Genomic DNA, 25,076 nt, shown 5'->3' on the forward strand with positions numbered 1-25,076 from the left:
ACATCACTCATGACCCACTTTGAAGTTACCCTCTCCTATGAGTCATGAAAAACAGAAAGTGAACGTAGAGCTGTATTTCCATTCCTCAGGGTCTAATGAATTGAAGGTAAACATCTTTACTGGTGTGTTATATGCATCCTGACATCTGGAAATTAGAGTCTGGAGCAATGGTAACAAACCGGGCCTGTCACCTCTGAACAGACCTGCACTGCTTTGGCACTCCCAGCTTCCAAGGAACTTCCAGAAATAAATGCAATGAACAATCCAAAAGCAAGCATGAACTGCTCAATTATTAAGTTATCACTTTGGAGAAAAAAGGATGGCTGACACTGAGAGACCAACCTCCTGTCTTTACCATCTCTTCACTGTAACCTAGAAGGACAACTGGTGCCTGAATACTAATTATTGTTTGTGAATGAGTATCAGAACGTCTCCTTTTCAGGTAGTACAAGCAGTACCCTGCCCTCTTCTGCAGAAACTACGGCAGAAGCCCAGCAGCAATAGATGCATATCCCTACTGCTCCCAGCAAGGATACACGGGCTGCATTTTGGGTCAAGACAAGCCCAGCCAGCAAGGGGAGCAGAAGACCTGGGTTATGGCAGGGAGCACTGGATTATAGTGGCCAGTCCCAACCATTCACATAAGCCAGGCATCATCAGCCCCCACCAGTGCGGGGCAGGAGATCCATCCTACCTGTCTTTAAGCACAGCTCATCAAAGTCGAAGCAGCAGCTGTTGTAGCTCTTGCACAGGTTGTCACAGCGGCAGCCAGGAGGCTCTGCCTCTTGAAGTTCAAAGCATCTGTTTTTGCAGGAGCCAGAGGTACTGATCCAGGGGGAATCTGACAGGACTGTGTGGAACAAGAAACAGGGCAACATCTGTCAGGCCAGTAGCAATGGGACAGGTGACTCAGCCCCAAGCCACTTGGATGAGTGAAACCTCGGCTGCCCGCTTAGGGAAGGGAAAGAAGCAGGGAGAGGAGAAGGTTTGCTTGCAGAAGCAAAGATAAATAAATAAATAAATCCAAAAAGGCAGCTTTTTTTGGAAAGAAAAGAAAAATAATAAAGGAGGAAGCAGCATGCTGTGATAACATTCCATATGGAAATGGGCCTGGCTTTACCTATAACAATCAAGAGATCATTAGCAGAAATGTATTAAAGTTTGCAAGGCCCAATTCCAGAAGCTGCAGCTATTCCTTAGAAGCAGTCCTTTGTTTTCAAAAACCAAGTGACATTTGCATGGTTGGCTGGGCAGTTCGCATAGGAAAGAACTGCAATTAATCTACATGCAGTCAGCAGGATTTGGTCTGCTGTACTGGAAGGTGCCAAATCAATGTCAAGCATGGGTGAAAACCATAAGATGCTCTATAAATTAATGGAGAAGCAAGTAAAGCAAGGCTTTTTGGTGGGCTTCTGCAGAGCGTTAAATTATAAAATCTAAACAAAATGCTGAAATATATAAGAGGTCTGTGCATTTGATGTGTAAAACTAAATGGAAGACTGATAGTCTGAAACTATGAATAATGCATTAGACTTCAATAACCTACTAGTTGGGGCCCTTATTGTCAGAGCAGATGTGTGTTTCCCAGCTATTTTCTCAAAACTTATTATCTCATGTTTTTCTTACCAAAGATTCCTATGACGCAGCCTATATAAAGCAGGAAAGTTGTGTGCTGCTCTGTAGGGCTAATGCTATCTTATGAAATAAACTGAGACGAATTCATGTTATTCCTTAAAAACAGAAGTGTTCCAAGGAATATTTCACAATGCCACTGGTACTTTGAGGGACCAATTAAAATTAAGCCTTTTTCTTTTAGACCATGTTTTGGCTTCAGCAAACTTCAGCATGGTTAGCAGTATGATTTTAAGAGAACTGATGCAATGGCACTTTTGGGAAAGAGCTGTTCTGATCTTTCATGTATTTTTTCCCTACTCTTTTACATAGCTGAAAGTTTGGTCTCCACATAAACTGAGAAAAAATATATATTTCCAAATACAATGGCACTATTCCAACACTGAAAATGGATAGAAAAGAAGATGGAGAGGAAGGTTAAAGGTGATATATGTCCCATTGGCTGCCATCACCAGCAATACTGGTCCACGATTTTTCTTGTGGCACTGGCAACAACATGGGTGGGACACCAACAATAAACACTTCAAGGAACAAACTGGGAAGGAAATCAATCCTTCAGCAAGGCAAAGGTGGATGGGGAAGTAGGTAAAACTACAATGGCTGTCATCATGGATCACGATAGCAGCAAGGCACATTCATCTGCAGGCTGGTAAAGGTAGAATCATAGAATATCCTGAGTTGGAAGAGACCCAGAAGGACCATTAAGTTTCACTCAATATTTTGGTCACCTGGACCTCCTTGGGACCAGAAGTAGTTTATCTCTGCTGGCAATACACAGACCAGTGTTTTCTTTGGTCACACAAAAAGGCCACAAGTCTGTGTGAGAAATTAATCACATAAGAATTGTTTCAAAGCATGTAAACACTCAGGTTTTCAGAGATATGAAGTATTGGTCCCTATTAACAACAGATGCTTTGTGCCAAATGCTCCTGAATATATGTTACTAAAGAATACTTCTGTTATTTAACCTCTCCTGCTACTTTCCCTTTGGAAGCTACATAATATACTCGTATAATCACAGATTGAATAAACTGCAAATCTGGACTCAAAGGTATTAAACACAACCATAGACTACATAGTACTTACACTGGCATTGCTCTCTTCATTTCAAAGGAATGAGAAGGACACCATTTCAGAAGGCCAAGAGACACACACTAACATGGGTTTAAGAAGAAGGTGTAAACCTGACCGCCAATTACAGAAGTAACAGCATCAATTCCATGTGAAGGAATGCCCAGCTGTTGTAAAGGGCAGTTCATTTATCAGGAAACCACCAGAACAAATTGCTAACAGAAGCTGTGCAATCTCTGATCTCGGAGATCTGAAGAACAGGTTAGACCAAGATCTGTCAGCAGCACTTCAGAAATAACTACCCATGTATTGGGATAATGTCTACAGAGCTGGTCAAGCTTCCCTCTAGCTCCATCTTCTATGACTGTAATTAGGGTTTCCATTTCACATGAGGATGGCTTAGCCTAGCTACCTCATTTGTTATTTTTTCCAGATTTCTTGGCAACCTCTCTATTAGTGGTGTGCCAAATTTTCCCAAATTCCATAGCAAATACAAGGCATACCTCCTGAATCAATGTAAGACACTTTCCACATAGCAACACAAAAGTATATGTGGCTTAACTCCCTGATCTCTGTGTACATTCTATATTATACATTAGGATCGTTCCTTTGTTTACCATGCCTGACCTCAACTTTACAGCCAGACCACGATTTTCAGGTCGTGCACAATGCCATGACACAACTACTGGTGCATGCAGAATAGTTTGAAAATATATCATCAAGAGCCCCATTCATGGTTAGCATTTTCATACTGACAGAAGCCCTTGTACAGAACAAACTTACACAGTTTCAAAATTCCTTTTAAAATTCCTGCATCTGCCTGCAAATTCTACAATCACATTTGCCTCCATGCAACAGGCAAAGGAACCTCTCACATGAAGAGAGCTCCTCTTCTTTTCTAATAGATACAGCTTTCCACATCCCTTTCAAGCATTCTTCTTTTTTGGCCAACCAAGCTCAAAACAACCACCTAACGATTGTCTTTTATACATACTAGAGATCTATACACTATAAAATGAGACCAAGAAAACATTATAGGCATTATGGCACTTCTTTGGCATGAATGTACTATGTATAATGGCCTATGGAAAAAAAACAGATGTTGGATTTTACTTACAGAGGAGCTCTATACTAGATGAGAACTGAAGTTTGCCTGCAATCATGGCATACCCCTAGAGAAGTAAAAACTTGGGAATGTGTGGCAATGGTTGGTAAAGAGACTGTTTTATCAATACAAAACAATTAATTCTAAACACCAAGAAATTTGGAAATAAATAAGCCAAGGCAGACCGGAGTCGAAAAAGAATTTATGGCAATCTTTCATTCTGAATATTTCCTAACACTGGGCTTCTGATGAAGTACAACTGGAAGTCATGCAACTGCAAGAATCTAAAGAGCTTGCTTGATCACAATGTTTTTATTTTGTTAAAAATGCACCTCTCCATCATAAGAGTTTATTTTCTCTTTCAGACTCATGTGGCAATAGCTTTTTCTTTGTTATCACAATCCAGTTTTTACTGCAGTAAAAGTAATGAGGCTGCCCAAACACACATGGGACAAAACCCTCCATTACCTTTTGTCTCCCACTGTTGACACTTAGACTAGACTACATCAGTGCCAGGTTCAGGTCCAATCCCAACCATATGTGAATCTTCAACGGACTGCTCCCAAATAACCCTTATCTCCTGCCGTTTGGGGAGATATCCTGTATTTTTATATTATTCTCCTGGGTTACTGAACTAACCTTCCTGCTCCTGGAAACAGCACACGGCTGCTGTTCCTAGCCCTGGCAGTGTTGAACGGTGCTGGTGTGCTCAGCAGAGTTGGCACTGATGAGCTGCAGTTGGTTCTCAGTATCAGACCTTTGGGACTTCAGGGCAAAGCAGCCCTGCCCTGAAGCCCAGGTAGTCACCAGAGAAAGCAAAGCAGTCAGGTGTTGAAAATATGAAATGTAAATCCTTCACATCACTGTTACACGCATTACCCAGCTGCTCTACAAACCAGAGATTAAGTTAGAAAGAAATCTGATTTATGAGCAAATTTGTTTAACTATTATATAAATACCAAAAGCAACTGCCACTATCTTTCTAGTTACCTAAAATACATCTGCTCAGTGATCAGCAGCCTGACTGTAGCTGGTTCCTGTGACAGAAGGGGAAAAGAGATCACAATATTCACCAGAAACACAACAAATTCAGGCCACCATAAACAAGTTTGCTATGAAAATTCACAGGCTATCATTACAGATGGGTACTGAAAATGAAACCCTTTCACTTCAGTTATATTAGCTAGCCCTAAGAACCACAGGTTCCCTTTCTCCTCCCCAAAGAAGGAACAGAGACACAAGTCAACTCTGCATCTATTTTAGGTTTTGTTAAGAAAAACACTAGTTTTCCATTGTATATATTTTTCCACTCAGACGATGCCTGAGCTCACACAACCCTATAGTGCCTCCAAACACAAAGTCCCTCCTGTGGCACATTCTTGCTCCCCTCCAAAGGGGAACATCCGACCCCTAAGACAGCACATCTGCTGGGTGCAGGACGCTAGCACCTGCTCAGCCTCACCGCTGTCAGATGTCTGCCTTCTACTGTTCACAAGCTAGCATGACCTCAGAAGCCACAGAAATCCCCAAAGCTTTCCTCAGCAGCACATTCTTGAAAGCGTTACTCAAGATTAGAGAAACCGCTTCAGTAGTTACCAAAAGTAAACCGGCACCCTTAAACTGATAGGGCTGTTTCTTTTAGATCTAAAGGGAAACCGTACGGAGCACAGAACAGCACAGGAGAGATGAAGCAGCTAAGGAAACCGACCTCTGCAAGACTGATGGTGCTCAATCCCAAAATAGGCTAGATTTTCCATAGTCGCATGCACACAGAGCAAAAGTTTAAGTAAATAGGAGACCTATAGGTGAGTCCCAAAGGTCAACTGACTCAGGCTCGGTGAGTTATTTCTTCATTATATCCTAGAGGTAAAAGGAACAAGCAAACTACTGTTTCAGAGTAGGAATGGCTTCTAGCCACTGCACATAACATAAGGATATTGTGATCCACAATTTACGCCCGTTACTGTACCTGAGATTGGGCCCTCATCCCATTCTTCAGATCTCCTAAAGCGATTTGTTGTAAATCCCATGCAGACATTTACTCCAAAGGCAAAAGCAAATAAAGATATGACCTGCAAAAGCAAAACAGCAAAGTGATCAGACGGTGCAAATCCCCAGACTTCCAAGCCGAGAGCATTACGATTAAAGGGGCAGAGATGGTCCCTGTACATTCGAGCTCCCCAGCACTGCAGTTCCCATCACTGGCGCAGCAGCTGACAGAGTCACCGTTTTAGAGTAGCACAAACCAGAAGGGGTTTATGAATAAAACATCTCTTTCTGAAGCTGAAACGCTCCTTTTTGTAGGACCTTATTCAGGAGAGACGGGCTACTCCTCCTCTAAAAGCAAACACGCTCCTTTCCTCCCCTACCTGGTGGAAGTAGAAGCAGCCCTTCTTAGCCATACTAGAGGATTCTTGAAAAGCCCGTGCGGTACCGTCCCTTTTGCTTTATAGTGAGCGCAGAGCTCTGTTTGCTCTGGGAGTTCGGGCTATTAGCTACAAGTAATCCCACCTGGTGAGGTTGACAGGCTCGTGTGATTTGTCCAGGGGGTGATTTCATCATGTTTCACTCACAAATCGCAGCTCCGAGTGCAAGAAGCTCCAGGCATCATCCCTCGCTGCGCCCTCCCCCCAAACACACACACGCACGCTTTTATGTGGTTTCCTCTGGCAAAGCAGGGCTTTCTTCTCTCGCTGCGGCCAATAGCTTTTCCTGCTCGTTTTATTCTCCTCGCAAAAGTAACATGGCTAAAAGAGAAACCAAATGCGTCTCCATCTGGCTCAGGGAAGAAGAAGAAGAAGGGGGGGAAGCTCGCCCAGGCTGCGAAATGGAAATATCCCCACTCCACCCTCCAGTGCCACAAAGCGTGGGGCAGCGACCTGGGCACCGCTCTCGCTCTGCGCTGCCAGCCGGGTCGCAGTGTCCCCACGCCACGGAGGCGCTGGAAGCGCAGGGGTGGCTGTTCAGCTCCCGCACGCTGCAAGGCGCAGAGCGATGGCAGCGCACACGGTTTTATGCGGAGGGCTGGAAACCACAGCCTTTAGGAAAGGAAGGGAAGTGGCACGTTCCCTCTGCCCCACATTTTCCCCTTTCCTTCCCCGGCAGCAGAAAGCCAAGCTGTTTGGAGAAGCGCTTCTATTTACAATGCAGACGATAACGCTGAGCAGAATTATGGTTGAAATCAGTTGTTTAAATATTGTTTACCAAGGCAAATTATTGACCCGTGTAGTTTGCTACTGATGAGAGCTCCCTTCATTAAGGTATTTACTAACAATGGCATTTAAGGGGACAGAATCAAGGCTGTTAAGCCTATGGACAGACTTATCTTCCCTTGCAACCTTGTCATGTTGCATAGTGGCATTGAGAAATACGTAACAGATTTCTTTAAATCACCTTGCAATACAAAGCGCACACATTTTTCAGCTTTGCTGAGAGGTACTTTTTAGCTGCTTGCAGTATTTGTCCCTCTCCACTGCATAGCTTTGCAGGGCAGAGGCTCCTCTTTGCTTCTCTCAGCTCATCTGCCTGACAACGGTGGCTCAGAGCTGATGCTTCCTAATGCACTTTTTTAACCAAGAGTGGATCCATTGGGCAGCTGCATCTTTGCACTGCAAGCTTCAGGGAAATGTTATTAGCATGGGAAGACCTCAATCATAGCTATACCAGGACACTGTATTCCTCCCCTTGCACAGATCAGGGGTGTGAAGTTAAGACTTTTCTAATGTTTGCTTCATCACCAGCTTGGCTGAAGATGAAATAGGCAGCTGAAGTACAGGTTGCATAATGTGCTGAAGTCAGTCTTTCTCTAGCAAAAAAAACAAAAAAACAAAAAAACCCCCAAAGATCTGTGTACAGAGGTCTAGGGAAGAGTAATAACCAAATTTTGTACTAGCTGTTCCTATAACATTATTCACTCTTAGCCTCTGATACATCCTTGGTTAAACATCTTCACCAGAAAGTGCTAGGTAAGTACAGCAGTGCATGTCAGTAGTAGAAAGGAAAGCAAACACACATCAAATTACTCTTCAGTGTCACTTATCACAGCTGATGAAGTTCATGATTTGGTGAGCAAAGTATGAGAATCAGCAGACTGAGCTCTTCCAGCCTGGGACCCTCAGGTCACCAAGTGATCCTGGGCAAAACACAACTGAATTTTCAAATCTAGTTGTCAATACTGAGTGCCCAAGGCAACATATCCAACCTCAACTTCAGAGATGCTAAGCCTGTGCAGTTTCTGCATGTCTTCCTAATGTGCAAGTGCTTAGCTCTTTTGAAAAAAAGTTATAAATGACCACCCAGAAAGATAAAGCAAGAAATAAAACCAAAATATATAGCGGAATGGGTTTCTCCAACTGAAAATACAGATATCATTTTTTTTTTTCATTCACATAACATCTCTGGAGCTTATAAGCTGCATGATTTCACTTCAATGGAGGAGTTCATTTTAAATTTCCTGGCTCACACTACAAGTATGTTATATTAATTAACATCCTTTGTAACATCCTTTGAGATCTATAGATGACAGCGATCCTGAAACTGCTAATATTTTTCTTATGTGTTATGTAAGACACATTTTCCAGTAGCTCTGAACTGACCACATCCTCAGATGCACAATAATCTTTTTGTAACAAGGATTCTGCCCGAAGCCACCCCGCAGATGCACAAGGAACCTATTAGCATAAACAAGGTTTAATTATTTTGTTCAGGGAAAATTTCACTGCTGGGAGCACTGGCAATTAACTTTTTAGCAATTAATTTCCATTCTACTCATCAGAAAAAGAAAGAATGAAATAGAAATAATATGTTCCTGACCCTTTGGTCACGCAGTGGGTCAGTATGAGTTTTGGGGCTTAAATTAAACACATGAAAAAGGGATTTTAATAAGATCAACAGAATATGAAATGCATTTTTATCAATTATTGTGCATGAGCATGGGGATTTAACATTTCTATTTGCTTAACACACGTAATGGCACTAAATGTTTAACTCAGAATGCAAAACTTCCAACCGGCCACTAGGTGACACTTTGAATGAGAAATTCATATTATGACAGTTCCAGAGTTACCTTATCTCTGTTCCACAGAGTTAATATAAGAAGGGCAATATTTACTGTCTCATATAAAATTAACTTTTTCTTTAACTGTTTTGTTTTGTGATTTTTTTGTTTGCTTGTGTCTGTTTTTGTTCTTGGTTTCTGGTTTTTTAACAAGTAAGGAAATTGCAGAGAAATCAAGTACGTTGGCTGAGCCAGTAGCTGGGGATGGAGTAGACTCTAAAGAAATGAGCCTTTCTAGCTTCTCATCTCCATGGTGCACTGGTGGGAGCAATTAAATAGTAAGAGGACCAGCGTGAAAGTTTCCAGTGCAGTTGACAGCTACATGAGTAACAGAAAAGTGAATTTGATCTCTCCCTCCACATACATCTTTTACATATAGTTGTGGCCAAGAAATAAATGTTTGTCAGGTAGAAAAATTTCTAATCACAAAACCTTTTGATAAGCTACAGAAACTCTGTCGCAGAATTCAAGCAATCTCCAAACTGAATGCCCTCAGATACCTGTACAGTGGAAACAAATAAGTCTCCAGCAACCGAAGCAAACATGAGAAGATGCGGGCACCTCACTGAAAACACCCCAACATTTTCAGCAAAGCCAACACAATGAAGAGACAAAGCCCACCAGGGTCAGAGGAGAGCCAAGAGAGAAGGTGATAGCCTGCAATGAACAGCACCTCAGCACAGACTAGCCTGAGAATCAGGCCACAGCCGTATGCGGGAGCCCAGAAACTGAACGGTATGCTCCAGTAAGGAATAAACTTCAAATGGCTGGCAAGCTGTACTGGAAAACAAAAACATGCAATCCATTCATAAAGGGTAGGTAAGGATACAGATATTCATGTGGATATGTGAAGGTGGAGGCAGGGTGTAGAGCACAAGAAGCTGTTAGGAGAGACAAGAATCAGACTGTCCTTTCTTTGCGTTGTTCCACATGTGGTGAGAGTAACAGAAGCTTCTGCAAGTATCTTTTTTCCTTCTCTTTTTTCCTAAAAGCTCCATTTTGTCAAGGAGGTGATCTCCATGGTAGAGGCACTGGTCCAAGGGATAATGGGCTCCTCCAACACATCTGCTGCTACCCTGTAAGACTGGAAGACCCGCAGGCCAGGCTGCGCTCATGAAAGTGCCTGCTTATGAAGAGCCTCAAAACACCACCCAGCTGTGCCTGAGGGCTTAATGAATGCCTCATCAATTATGTGCCTGCTCATTACCATCCTGAAGGGAAAGTTATGCAAACTGTGTGCTCAAGGGCACCCAAGGAGCAGGCTGAGAAAGACTTTCTGGGCCAGAAAGATCCATAAAGAGGCAGCAGACCCTCAGGGAGGATCATGGACAAATTAAAGTCTTCAAACTTGCAGTTCACTGCAGTCCAACTTGAGACAAGAAGTGCCTGAGGCACCCACAGGCCTATCAGCATTTCTGAGCGCCCTATATGGGGCCCACAGGGAGTGCCCAAATCCAGAGAGAACATTACTGAGAAGGAGCAGCATAGCACATACCGTCCTCCTCACTTTGCCCTCCTGAGTTAGCTACCAAACAAGGCCCTGCATGAAACATAAGTGTAACAGGTCCACACACTTGGCCTAAACTGGGCCTACACATGCTGCCTACCCTGAGAGAGAAGAGATACCACTGACCTTGGAGGATCTGAGTTCCATGCTCTGCTTCATCCTCACTGGGATGAGGACTGAAACCCCAGTGGGTGGCCCAGTGAAAGGAGGAGGGCATAATGCAATAAACACCCCCACACCCCAACATCATACACGACAGCTTCAGTGACTGACTGAGGGAGAGCTGTGAGTTTGGTGAGAGCACTGCAGATCCTGAAGCTGCCTGGGATGTCCATGGCAGGACATTATCTCTAGTGCAACACACACACACCCGACATTTGTGACCATACACAAGGAATGCAAGGTTTGTGAGCAAAGACAGCTAAGTTAGATGAAAAACAGACAAGTGTAGAAAGCCACGTGTACCTGAGAGCCTCCCTCCTTCCAGCAGTATGGCACCTAACAGACCAGCTGGTCCAACACATGTTAACATGTTCTTGCGAATCACACATACAAGAACAAGAGCATAAACACCAGTCCAACACTCATGCTTTCATCACTTTCAAAGATGCTAACATATTCTGAATTCAGTTTCTGGATAACATTATTATTAAGAAGCAGCACAAGTACTTTACTTGTGAGTTCATCACAACCAGTCTTGATGCCTTGATGGCTTTACATGGTAGCAAACATGTGCCTACATAATCACTGTTAATTTCCTGATTATTATACAAAGTGTACAATCCCTTCCATTCTGTGAAAACCACAGCCCTTTAGGAACAATGAGTTAAAGCTAAAAGAGAAAAGAAAAATCAGAGCAAAGCTGGTAATGTTACTTAAAGGTGTAAGAAAGCTGGTTTTCTCGCCTCAAACCATGTTCCTACTTTCTTTCTGTAACTTGTGTGAACATCCTTTACCATGTTTGACCCTTTTTGAGAAGAATAGCAGCTTTGAACTTCCTGGATATATAAAATATCTTGTGAGGACTTCTACAATAATCCTGTAACAAAACTCTCCTACTTAAGCATATTTACCCTCAGTCCAAACTTCATTTTGGCACTCTTTCCAAGCTGAAGGCTTGGTTATGATTAAAAAACTTCCAAGTGCTAATCTCTTCCCTTCAAGTAAAATGTGGATATAATTAATACTGCACTGTTTACTTCCAGTTTGTTTTCTTTTCCAAACAAGAGTTTCTAATTCTTTGTTTCAAATCTCTTTTTAAAAAAGTTTTTGGCATTTGGATCAAGAAAAGTATTTTAAATTGATATTTTTCTTCTGGTTAATCTAAAAAAAAAAAAAAAAAAGGTATTTTCTAAACAGCAAAATTCTATGTGATTTCAGTTTAAAGAGATATGTCACTGAGAATATTATTCTCAACTTGCCTGTAGTTGGAGCTTTGGCCATCCGTGCTCTCCAGCACCAATACATGTTCTAGGGAAAAAGCAAAGCGAGATCAGGCTTGATTCCTCCTCAACCAACAGAGGCATGTCCCCATTTGGGAACATTCTCCTTTTGTTTCTGCAGTTGCACAAGGAGGTATTTCAAGACTGAAGAACTGGCTGCTCTTACAGAGACCTGTAAGTGCCTGTACCTATGAAAGCTTTTTGGCACGGTGAACGGATACATGAAGGTACATAAGACTGCAGTGCTGCAGTACTGTGACAGGCTGTGACAGAGCTGCAGTTAAGCAAAAAAGAGCTATGGTCCATCTGAAGCTTGAACCTACCTCATATGAACACAAGTCTGATTCCAGCTCAGTGCTATTTCATTTGCAAAGGGGCTACAAAAGTGGAGTACTAAATGCAGTGGTGTATTTAATCCAGTATAAAGAGAAGGTACCCTACTAAAAACAAATCCTGAAGAAATCAGAAATCAGAATAGCTGATGAAGAAGTGATGTACTCTGGTGAAGAAAAACAAAAACAAAAGGGGGAGGAGGGGAGAAGGAAAAAAACAAAACAAAACAACAACAGAAAAGCCCACACATTTATTAAAAGTTGGCTACACTCCGCATCTTACTCACTGAATGTCCCCATGATTCTTCATGCAGAGGAGGATACAATAGCAATTGCACAGACTGCTGCTTAAAGAAAAATCCATAAAATGAGAACACAGCTAACACTCTTACAGACACAGAATCATTCTAGATGGAATGCTTTGTCACATGGTTGAAATACTCATTTTATACCACGATCTGTTCCTAGCCATCAAGAGAAATGAGGTGTTTGAACAAAACCAGCAGGTACAGTCCAAATGTTAGGCACCTATCAGCAGTCATAGAATCACAGAATCATCACCTCTAAGATCAAGGGAGACCTTATAGTTCTTTATAACTCCCTGAAAGGAGGTTGTGGTGTGGTGGGGGTCAGCCTCTTTTCCTGTGTAACTAGCAAAAGAACTTGAGGGAGTGGCCTCGAGCTGCACCAGTAGAGGTTCAGGTTGGATGTTTGGAAAAATTTCTTCTTCAAAAGAATGGTCAGGCACTGGAATGGGCTGCCCATTGGTAGAATCACCATACCTCGAGGTGTTCAAGACACATTTAAATGTTGTACTAAGGGAAATGCTTTAGTGGGGAAATACTGGTGGTAGGTGGATGGTTGGACTGGGTGGTCTTGGAGGCCTTTTCCAATCTTGGTGATTCTATGATGATTATATCATCTAAGTCCAACTGTTGACCCATCCTCACCATACCACTAAACCATGTCACTAAGTACCAAATCTACACATTTCTAAAACACCTCCAGGGACAGTGAGTCTACCGCCTCCCCAGACAGCCTGTTCCACTACCTCACCACTCTTTCTGAGAACTTTTCCTAATATTCAGCCCGAACTTCCCGTGGTGCAACTTAAGGCCATTACCCCTCATCCTATCACTGTTACGTGGGAGAAAAGGCCAACCCTCACCTCACCACAGCCTCCTTTCAGGCAGTTGTAGAGTATGATGAGGTCTCCTCTGAGCATCCTCTTCTCCATAGTGAACAATCCCAGTTCTCTCAGCCACTCCCCATAGGACTTGTGCTCCAAACCCTTCACAGCATCTTTGCCCTTCTTTGAACAATCCCAGTAGACTGGCTAGCCATCACTTCAATTCCTCTCACTCCAACCACTCCACCACTCCCACCTAGGGTCACAACGTGAAGTGAAAAGAAAAAAAAAAAAGGTAAAAAAATCCTTTCTTTCATTGGTTTTTGCAGTTGGATGAGTTTCGTGCTCTGGTTCTTAGACCTGGGAGCAGCCTGTCTACAATAGACAGCATCAAGCTGCAAGCTGCTACCGCTTCTGAACCCTAACCTGGGTAATGTCAGTGTGCAGCATCCCTTGGCTGGGGACAACACAGAGCAACCCGTCTCTTCCCTCATAGCTCTTTCTGCTTCCTATCATGAGTCTGCCACTGCCTGTTTTAACAGCAAAGCACAAAAGCTTAAAACAATTGGATATTATTTTTAGGTCATTTTGGACAGATGGGTCATATTCCAAGCATCACAAACTTTCCTAAGTTGAACTGTGTCATGCCAGCTTTTTTTTTTTTCTTTTTCTTTTTTTTTCCTGATTACGGCTGAGTGCAAAGATGACAAATGTAGGAACAAAGGGAAAAACATCCTGTTGGAACAGTACTCCCTGTATTCTCAGGGTGAGAAAAGTATAAGCGACGTTTCAACAACATAACAATGCAATCCGTTGCTGGTTTTTTTTTTTTTCCAACCCGTATCATAATGTGTAACTGAATATATTTCAAGCTGTGCAGGAGTGAAGTATGGAAAAAAAAAACCAACAAAAGCCATGAAGGAAAGTGCTAGAAAGCAAAAGTATGCAACTCTGTGCTAGCATAGGTTTGCTGAAGGATTATCAGCCTTTTGTTGTTGTTGTTGTAAATTCTTTTTCATCTATTTAGCATAAAGCTTTGGAAAGGAACAAAGAAGCATTTTTTATGGATTAAACAAGGTGACTGCAGTGAAACCGGCTACTTTATTAACAGATTTCTTCAATATTTTAAAGTGGGCAATCTTGCAGATTTAGGTTTTATTTCCCGAATTCATTTTTTTCCCATTGAACAATACAAGATTTTCAGAAATAATCTGTTCCTCCATTTAATGATGACTGACTGCTGCACAATAAAAGAAGCCCTGCTTTGCTCAGCCCTCACAGAAGAGATGCATGTCTCCTCCCCACCCCAGTAAATCCCTTTTCCACAGCAGTCACCAGTAAAGTCAGCTCAAAATTATACTTGTTGAAGCTTCTCAGAGCAGAGACAGATGTTCCTGGGCATTCATATAGAGGTTGCAAAACAGCTGGGGCTGTTTAATTTTGTGTTCTTTCTCTGTTCATTGCTGCCCCTTCTCCAAGATGCTGCAACATAACACCTTTGAAAGCAATGCCTGTTCTAATGCAATGTAGAGTGGACTTGAGTAAAACAGAGCTCTGGTGAAGAGCTATTTTTCCAGCTTTTTCAGCTTTTTTTTCCCCCATCTTTGCCAGCTGAAGGAAAGGCCCGCTGTCCTTGCTCATGTCTGTAAGCTCAGCATTTATTCCTTTCGGGTGAAGCGTCGCCCACTCCAGTTCTCTCTCCCTGTCTGCTCTGCACTGTACTGCAACAACCAAAGGAGTTTCACTGCTCATCTAATCTTCCCTCCAGCTTGCTGTTGAGGAATACTATGATTAAATCACCTTATATATAAAATGAAAAACAAACAGATGTTGGATAAAGGAGCAGGGATGAGCAGTGGAACCTGACAGGGAGCAGAAATACCTTTAGGTGACACTGCTGAAGTCATAAAAGGAGGATCTCTATCCCTGGGGCAAACCTGAATCCCTTTGCATTATGACAAGAGCAGGAGCACGCACATGCTTCCTCTGTAGTAGCTTAAGTCACAACAGCTGTTCCGCAAATGAGTATCAGACCAAACCTCATGTTCATAACCCTGTTTGTAGGCAACCCGTGCCTGCTGAAACATCTGCTTGATTCTGTAGGTGTTTTCAGAAGATGTAAGGCAAAAAAATAAAATAAAATAAAATAAATAATAAAAATAAATAATAAAAAAAACCCAAAGAAAACTGCTTGTTACAGAGTCAGGACAGAGGGCACAGGGCAGAGGTGTGGGAGGACTTTGGAGAGGCAGCAGCTTCAGCAAATAAGCTAGACTTAATGCTGCCAGCAATATCTGGAGGCACCCAATATCGCACTACAGTCAGAGCTGTATCCCAGCACCCCTGAGGACATGCTGGGCTGGCTGGCAGAGAATCATAGAACAATAGAGTGGCTTGGGTTGAAAGGACCTCAAAGAATGTCTACTTTCCATCTGATGCGATGCAAGTGCAGAAAAGTTGACCTTGAATTTGGGGGTGAAAAGAGATGGTAAGTTAGGAGGACAGGTCTTTGTAGGCTCCAAGAGAGGGAATATTTCCTTTTTTTTTTCTGTTTTGGGGGACCACAGGGGATAAAACCATCCCTGTGATCTCTTCTATTGTTAATGCTCTTTTTCTGTTGTGCACTACTGCACAAGTCCAGTATAGGATAAAGGACATAACAAAATTAGTTTATGTAAGTGCATTGAATTTATTTGGGGAAGCATAAGTGACCTGAATAATGAATCCTTTTGGACATGTTTCCTTTAACAGAGGCCTTAGATTGTGGCATCAAGCAATTCTTTGTTACAATCCTGTCGTTTACAAAGAATGTCCAAAAAATGCAGTTACCCTGAGCACAGAAAGGAATCCTATTGTTTTGGATATCTAAAAGGCACTTAAGGACTTCTTACACTTATGCTGAATGAAGGGCTATCAGCTCCAAAGGAATTTCGCCCAACTTCATAGCAGTGATCCCCTTCTTCTGCCCTACCCTAAGCACAACCTTGTCTTGAGTTTGCCTGTTGTCTTCACTGCCACCTTAGCTCTGTTGGCAGCAGCTCGTAAAGAATGGAAAGCAAGAATTTACAGATGATTCCAGCTTAGTTATTTACAACACATTGTTTCATGAGGACTCTTTCTCTTCATCTCAGAAAGCATTTTCAGGATATCACATTCATCAATGTCACATTCACCAGGCACATGTAGCCAGTACAACTGAAAAGGTTTTTCCCAGGGAAAAATACACAGCAGGTGTAAGCAGCTAGTCTGCAGATATTAAATTCTACTTTAAAATTATCTTATTCTCTTTGCCTTTTTCACTGATATTTGTCAGGAGTGCTGATTGTTCCTGCTGCATCTGCAAAACCTTGTCTTGCCTCGAGGACTCACGCATAAATAGGGCAGTTTAGAGCAATCCTGGCAGAGATGAGCTGTTGGAATCCAGTCACTTAATAGGTAAGGCTGGGATGGGGTGTCCATAGGCCATATTCCTCCCTTCTGCTTTGTTATGCTGCATGCAAAGTGCTCTGGGAAGCGTTCAGATCCTGTCCCAGGTTTGCATGGGGCTCTCTGGAAAACCTGGAGCGATTGGCAAACGAATGAGCTGGTGGGTGAGCTTGTGTGTAAACAACCTCTCCATGGGCTACCTCTGGCCAAAGTGCAAGCAGCACAGCCCAGCAGTGTAGGAAGCGTGCCCTGGCCTTGTCCTACATCTGTCTGGTTTTGGCAGGTGCCAATACAAAGCCAGAAACTGGCATTATGCACTAGGTCAAAAAGCCTGCACAAAGTGTTTTTATCCAGGATAGGTTATATATCCTGAGTTCTTTAAGCACTAGAGAGATGAGAGGAAGGGCCTCAGATGAAGGTACTGTTTAAGAACGGGCAGCAGTCTCTTTATTTCTACAAAGAGACATGAAGAGAATAAAAGAGGAAATTGCAGTAATGGAGATGGGATGTAGCCTGCTGCAGGAGGGAGGGTTTCTGCAGAAGAATGGCAAATAGCTCTGGCCATGTTCTGCCAGTAACGTGCAGGTTTCCACCCAATGACATGAGAGTACAAAGTAAGGTTACATTAAAGGATGAGCACCCCTCTAGGGAAAAAATAAAAATAAAAAGCAAAAGCCAGCAAAGAGTTGCTTGATTGCTAAGGCAGAGATGGCCTCCAAAATGAGAAGGTTAAAATCTGGGTTTGGTAGCAGGGGTGCTGCAGGGCCTCTGTGAGGAGAGGCGGAGGCTGCCCCACACAGGATGTGGCTGCAGGCCAGCTCCAGGCCCCGTCACAGGGCATGGCTGGGCCCTGCAGCCAAGCTGGTGACACCCTGGGGAAAACAGATTTCAGAAAGGACTACAAATGTTGCACAGGCAGTGAGGAGTGAGAAAAATGTGAAACAGCCCTGCAGACACCAAAGTCAGTGAAGGAGGAAGGAATGGGGGTGCTCCAGGCACTGGAGCAGGAGTTTCCCTGCAGCCCATGGAAGAAACCTGCAATGGAGCACGTTCATCCACCCTGTCCTTACCTCAACCCGCAGGCTTTTCCATCCTATTTTCTTCCCCTGTTCTTTTGAGGAACGAGAGAGATACAGCAACCTGGTGGGTCCTGGGCAGACAGCCAAGCCAACCCACCACAGCTTCCTCTTAAAAAAATCTTCACACAATAGTATGAAATTAGATAAACAAGGGAGAAATCTTGCAGATTTCTGCAGTACTTCACAATAGAAAGAGTGGAAGGAAGGCATAAGGTTTCCTACAGAAATGGAAAGAGAGTGACTGGACAGGAATTGTATTGAGGAGGCAGCTGGAGACAAAATTTCTCTCCAGTTGCATAAGTGAGGAAGATCCATCTGCAATAGGAGAACAGCTCTATTTGGCTCAAACAGAAGCAGAACACAGGAGCTGAGCGTACTTGCTACATTTTAAATCTTTCATCCAATTATTCATGTACTGAACTGAATTATTCCTGTATATTCAGCAACTGGAACTTCTAAGGATTTCTTCATTTCTGGAAAATCAGTGTCTTCAAATATGAAGACTGCTAGGACAAAAGATCCCTGACTATGGATCTTCCTGCTGGAATTCAAACAGTACATAAGAGCAAACTGATTCTCCAATGCCAACAGGGCCCACGTGTAATTATGCATTTATATTTCCTTGTGTACTGAAGTGACAGTGACTCTGTCATCCATCACTCAAAGCGAGTGGAGCACACATAGTTTCATGGATTTTGAGACAGTGAAAGCCTGTGAGATCTGACATCCCATGAACACAGTCACCATTTCAGAGGGTGATGAGCCCACAAGATTGTGCACCCCAGATGGGCTGGTGCTGCACTGGGAGCACTGAACCCTCATTCAGTGAGGTGCAATGGGGGTCAAGTATGCCTCCATCTTCACAAGCACACAAAAATGAGTTTGTGTTACTGATGTGTCAGCAGTAACACATATTGTGTCTTTATTGTGATTGTTAATTTGGTGAAGCACCATGAAGGAGCACTCAAAATGGAAATTCAGACAAGGTGGTGCTGGTGCACTGCCAGGAGTGGTCTCGTGTCACCACCTGTCACTGATCCCTCAGAACTACTCAGTACCTCCCTTCAGTTCGACGTGGAAAGGATTAAAAGTAGCCCCCCTGGACTAAGGCTGCTATGTGAGCATTGCTAGTAACAGCTACAGCTTTCAAGAATGACGCTAACCTATCTTTGTCTGGCATTCAAACTCAGCTAGCATCCTGTATGAGTAATTGGCAACCTTCTCTTCTGCAGCAACAGCAATGACATAAACTCATAGTTTAAGCACTGTATTACACCCTCTAAAGTGAGGCAAGATTCTGTAGCATGCAAAATGGAGTAGTCCTGTTTTCTTAACATGCCATACAGGTCAACCTGCTAGGAGGAGGCACTTCTACAGCCATGCACTTCAAAAGAAGCTCCTTCTTAATATAAAAATGCCCATAATAATCTCTAAACAGTTCAGCAGGTCACTCGTAGGCAGCTCGGAGCAGAGTCAGCCTCTTTTGTTTTCTTTTAGGTACACAGAGCCCCAGCTGCCCCCACCCCACCACGTCTCCCTACCCAGCACACTCAGTGCTGATGGATGCTGAAAGGAGGCTTGCAGACACAGAAGTAATTAGAGGAAATCACAGTTAAAATCTAAGCAAATCAGGAGCCAAAGAGACTTGGAAGAGGGATCCAGTGATTATTACTTCAGAATCAAACTAATAAAAATCATTACAATTCCAACCATACTGAGCACTGCAAGGCATGCATGGTTTCGTTAACTCCTTATCAACTTACACCTCTAATCAGCACTCTGCATCTTTGGCATGGGGAGCTAGGACAAACAAACACAAATTATTATAATTCTGCCGTGATTAAAGAAATTCATGCATTTCTTTCAGGAGAACAAGGATTAGGTAGAGGTGCTTGTGATGGGAACCTCATTTAAAACAGATTGCCTTTACACCCAACAGATGGTGAAGATTTTAGTACAAATCAAGTGCCAGGTGATGTGGAGATAAACTCATCGTCACTTGTTGACGTGACATTAATATTGCAGGAGGTCAGTACAAACAAAACAGACGTTTCTTTGCTCGTGTCTGTACTGGATGCCAATTTTAACACTGCTATAAGGTAATAAGATATGAAAGGCAGTTTAAATGTAAAAGGTTAAGGGAGAAGGATATCTACATAGAGCAGAACAAGCTGTTAGAGATCTACCATGATTTTTTAAATATACTTACTGCCCTGTGCATTAAATAACGTGTTCTACCTTAATTTTGACTCAGAGGACTTCCATCATCACCCCTAAATGCACATCGAAAGGACTTCCAGCTTGCCAAGTCCCAGTCCAAGCTGCGCTTGGCAGAAATACACTCACGCCGCTTCACAGCCTGTCTTTGCTTGTAATTATATTTACTTCAGCCTACTTCCATAAGCCAGAAAAACACGGGGCAGAAGGGGAGGGAGGATGTGCCTACCGTACCAGCGGGTCTTTTTTCTCCATGGCTGAGGTTTGACGTGGAAACTTCGCTTCGCCCCGGCCCCTGCAGCGGCTGCCCCGGCCCCGGGCTGGCTGCTGGGAGCTGCCCGGCCGCCTTGGGCTGGGAGCTGGAGTCAGGGTGCCAGCTGCCCCGCAGGACAATGGCTCCATTGGGACAGGGCTTGGGGACAAAGGCACTGCTTTCAGGATTGATTTTATATGCACACATGTGACCTTTGCCTGAAATGACTCTATGGAAAGCTTCCCTGTCCCGAAGATCTGCTTTCAAATGCAGCAGACTGATGCTCTTGCCTAATCTGTTCTTTTTTTTTTTTTTTTTTTTTTTTTTTGGCCACGAATGCCTCAGGAGAGGTCATGTGCAGATAACAAGGTGGTGTTGAGCCCTTTCTAATCATCTAATAGTGCTATTCAGTAATGGATAGGGTTATTTTCTTCACTTTCAAAGTCCTTCACCAGAATTTGCTAGCTGGAGTGCTTTCATCTGCAGTTAGGAATTTAACTACAAATCCAAAGAGCCCTAACTTCCAATCTGGTGCCCTAAGCCACTTCCAAACCCAGGCCAGCTTTGCTAGAGCACAGGTAGTTTTCAATATGTGCATCCAGATACGAACATCAGAGCCTTTCATTTTTGACATGGGTCTGTAGGATACTTTTTTAAACACAATTCAGTATTATAAATTTAAAGTGATTTTTAAAGTGTTTTTGAAGTTTCCTACTTGACGGGATATAAAATATTTAGCACAGGATGTGTCAATATTTAGCACACCTGAAATCTAGATATTGCTGTAGCTGTGCTGGAGATAGGGGGATGAAGGAGTTTATCACTGTGATACAGGGATGCTGCAAATGCTGCAGCTGTAGCTGCTCAAAGGCAGCTCCCTTGGAGGGCTGCTTTATTTCATTACAGAGTTAAATAACACTTTCCATTCTAAGGTCTTCATTTTTGCTGTCTACTGCTCTGACAGAATGGCCATTTTACTTCATTACTTTTCAGTGGCCATTTTTGTGCTGGAAGCATGGATATTTTAAATCTATTTTTAAGTTAAGTCAAAATATGCCAACCATTTTTTTCAGAATAAAACAAAGGGTGAATACTGCGCTGTACTGATGTTATACACATTCCTCTGTCCTTTCCATGAACAAATCACAGGATTATACTATACCTTCGAAGCAAGAGATTGGATTTGGGGGATCAGGGAAGAAAGGCTTTTTTAAAGTGAATACGTTCATCCATCCCTACCAAATTCCAGCTGGGTTTGGTCAGGTCATAAATCTTGGAGAGATCTTTGTGTATGCTCAGCACTGTGTGCAACTCGCTCACACTTTTAACCACTGAGCTCTCTGGAGGTCATCTTCTCCGGTTGGCTTTGAGCCCCTTACAGCCTGGGGTGCACTGCAGGTTTATGTCAAGGGAAAGGACTTGTAAAAGACGCACAGCTGAATCCAGGAGTGGGTCACCCACTGCCAGCAAAGCTTCAGATTAAGCTGCCCACATCTTCCCCATAAAAACTGTGTGCTTGTTCGCTCTGTAGATCCCCCAGAACTAAATCTAATCCTTCTGTGAACTCTCCCCATGACCCTCCACTCCATCCTCCCTACTTCTTAAAGCCCCCTCTCTCACCATTGGTCCTTTGAGGTGTTCACACAAAAAAAAGTGGATAAAATCAATGCTATGAGCAGCTGCTGGAAAAGTGGTGGGTCCTGTGCCATGCACAGAATGGGGCTACTGTTGATCAGACACTGCGTCACCAGGTGTAGGTATGTTACAGTGCACAGAGACCATGAGAGTGGACAGATTTCAAGTGTTTGTTTTAGAAATCCTAAAATGCAGTGTCAGTATCTTTGCATGTCAGATCCAATAATTGCAGAGTTAGAGTTATATGAGTGCTAAGTGCAAACATTTGAATATTTTGCAAGGTCTGGAAGCGAGATATTTGAATGTCCCACAACACGAGGGAGCAAGCAAAGTATGGGAGAAGAAACAAATTAGCAAACTGACACAAGGTCTTCCCACCTCATAGCAGGCTGTTCCCAGCATCCTACTCCCTAATGTTTGTTTGAATGCCATTTAAAAGAGGATTTCCCTCCTAGAAGCTGCTGTGCAGCTTGTTGTATCACTGGCAGTTTTTTCCTTAGATTCCCAGATCCCCGTCTGACTTTAATCTTTTTAATTATTATTATGTTTATGTGTCTTATCAACATTTGGAGGCAATCTCAAACCTCCCCTCCAGCACTGTTAGTGGGTACTAGCATGATTTAACATTCCCCAGCATGTATCAATTGCAATCTGAAAATATTTTTAGTAGATACCCACCTCTGTTCAACACCACAGCATTCTTGGTAACACAGCTATCTACTTTTCTGAGTCACACTCGATTAAAATAAATCTTAGCCAATTCTCTCATTCTGTATAAAGAAACTCAGGGGCTGCCATCTCTAGAATGTCACTGGGAGCAGCAGGGCTCAGTTTGGACGAAGCTTGTTTGGAATTAATAGCCAGGAACTAGGATGGTTCACATGGGGGGATGTATGGGGAAGAGGCTTTCAGGCCACCGCTCTTTCAAAGCCTGTGGCCATTGCTGCATTTTATCAGATGTCCTCTCCCTTCAGCATCATCTCCAATGAGCTGCAAGCAGAGCTGCTGGAGTTGCTTTGTGCACTTGGTTTAGGCAGCAGCAAGGCACGAGCGGTTCAGCTCAGGACAATGCTGGACATCCTCAGGAATGTAATTGCTACACATAGGAAATTTCCACGTGTGGCAGGCGGGTACTTCCCACGTGAAGGAGCAGCTCAGCTGGAGAGACAAGGCACTGGAAGCCTTGAATGAGGAACTGAAAATCCACTCAAGTCTTATGTTTATAATGCAAAACCTTTGAAACATTTGGTCTAATAAAAAAGTACAAGCTCCGGATACACTAGGTTCAGAAATGAGTATTCAGGAATTTGATTTTACAAGACATGCACTGAGGAGAAGACTTTCTGAGCGACGTGGTTTCGTGCTCCTGTTTGCATCACAGGACAGGCTATGCTGGAAGATTAACTAACAAAACGTACCCCTTCCTTTGCAGGACTCAGAATTTAAGGGTCTGATACTGTGTGGGACTGAACCTGAAGAAAATGTCATAGAGGCTGTGCTTTAAAGCAACTGTCCTACCCACCAGAATCAGAGTCTGGGAGTCTGAACATCTCTTGATCTTGTGAAATCAGAGGGAGCAGCTATATACTTAAATCAAGCCAAACACTGAGCACCTATATATGGATTTCCAGAGCTAATATTAAGATCCTGGTTTTAAAATCTGTGTTTACATATATCCCAGCCTCCTAGAAATAAAGGTCTTTTCAACATTAGCCCTTTTAATCCCTTCATTTTTAAACAGTACTGTTGCAAATAAATTCATCAGAAAATCAAACCGGCAGTTAAATCTGCCATGGGTTGGACAGCATTAAAATCAACCACAAAAAAAAAAACAGTGCTTCAAAAATATTGTACTGTAGATAGTCACGAATAAAAGAAGATTGTGACTTACAAGAAATATATGACCCCTCCTACAGTTAATCTATTCCATATTTGTTGATTGAACGTGAATTACAGTTGAAAAATATCCCAAGGGATTACTTAATACACTGCCTAATCCAGCCGTCCACCCCCTGCAAAGAACAACCTCATGCGGTTTTGCTTCATTAGGAGTTTTCTCTGCAGCTCCAATGTCCCAGCTCAGTTTCACCTCCTGCAAACAGGTCTGAGCATGAAGAAATGACTTCTGTGGCCAGAACTGTGCAGAAGTATGTAACTCTGAGCAAGCTTAATTGCACGAGTTGAGCTAATGGAAAAACCATACTTTGTCTGACTACCTTCAAGGCATGGTTGGAGTTATCCCTTCTGAAACCTGAATGGATTATGTGGTCTTGTATCTCTGGCTTTGCTTTGGCATGTTTTCCATTTCTTTAACCCTTAGTTTACAGTATTATGGCTGCATAACAGTCTTGCTCATGCTCCAAAGCTTTGCCACCCCTCCTGTTCAACATTTTTCCTGCAGTGAAATGATTTGTTTCACAGAATCACAAATGGTAGGAGCTGGAATGGACCTCTGTAAATCATCCAGTCCAACCCCCTGCTGAAGCAGGTTCTGTACAGTAGGCTTCACAGGAAAGCATCCAGGAGGGTTTTTAATATCTCCAGAGAGAGAGAATTCACAACCTCTCTGGGCAGCATGTTCGAGATCTCCGTCACCCTCAAATTAAAGGCTTTTTTTTCTCATATTTGTATGGAACTTCCTGTGTTACAGTTTGTGCCCATTACCCCTTGTCCTGTCACTGGGTACCACTGAAAAGAGTGTGGCCACATCCACTTGACACCTACCCTTTAGACACTTATAAGCCTCTTCTTAGTCTTCTCTAGTCTGAACAGTCCCAGGTCTCTCAGCCTTTCCTCATAAGAGAGATGCTCCAGGCCCTTAATCATCTTCATAGCCTTCTACTGTATTCTCTCTGGGAGTTCCCTATCTTTCTTGAACTAGGGAGCACAGAGGAGTAGACGGAGGGGATAACTTCTCTCAACCTGCTGACAACACTCTTCCTAATGCACCCCAAGATACCATTGGCCTTCTCAGCCACAAGGGCACACTGCTGGCTCGTGTCAATCTGTTGTCCACCAGGACAGCCAGGTCCTTGTCTGCAGAGCTCCCTTCCAGGAGGTCAGCCCCTAACCTGTACTGATGCATGCAGTTTTTCCTGCATAGATGTAGGAATCAACATTTTCCCTTGTCATTGTTTCCAATACAGTTTGTCCATTAGCAGTAATATTATGACATCCTTTATCCTCAACGTA

The 25,076-nt window shown here is 43.1% G+C and overlaps 1 protein-coding gene across 24 annotated transcripts in view; it reads right to left on the reverse strand.

Moving 5' to 3' along the window:
- Positions 1–20,520, reverse strand: part of ENPP2 (ectonucleotide pyrophosphatase/phosphodiesterase 2) — a 69,574-nt gene extending 49,054 nt beyond the window's left edge. For 4 of the 24 annotated variants that reach the window (XM_025147137.3, XM_015283027.4, XM_015283025.4 and 1 more), the window contains exons 1-3: positions 20,226–20,520; positions 5,778–5,880; positions 695–850 (exon numbers count right to left, since the gene is read on the reverse strand). In XM_025147137.3, coding sequence (XP_025002905.2) covers positions 695–850; positions 5,778–5,880; positions 20,226–20,456 — 490 coding nt within the window. In that variant the 5' untranslated portion in view covers positions 20,457–20,520. Of the gene's footprint in view, positions 1–694; positions 851–5,777; positions 5,881–5,977; positions 6,440–6,687; positions 6,795–20,225 lie in introns of those variants that run through there. The other 20 variants (NM_001198662.2, XM_015283034.4, XM_015283031.4 and 17 more) reach the window with 9 other exon arrangements.
- Positions 20,521–25,076: the final 4,556 nt, after the last annotated feature.

This window comes from Gallus gallus, chromosome 2 (assembly GCF_016699485.2).
Source record: "Gallus gallus isolate bGalGal1 chromosome 2, bGalGal1.mat.broiler.GRCg7b, whole genome shotgun sequence".
In the NCBI taxonomy this organism is placed as follows: domain Eukaryota; kingdom Metazoa; phylum Chordata; class Aves; order Galliformes; family Phasianidae; genus Gallus; species Gallus gallus.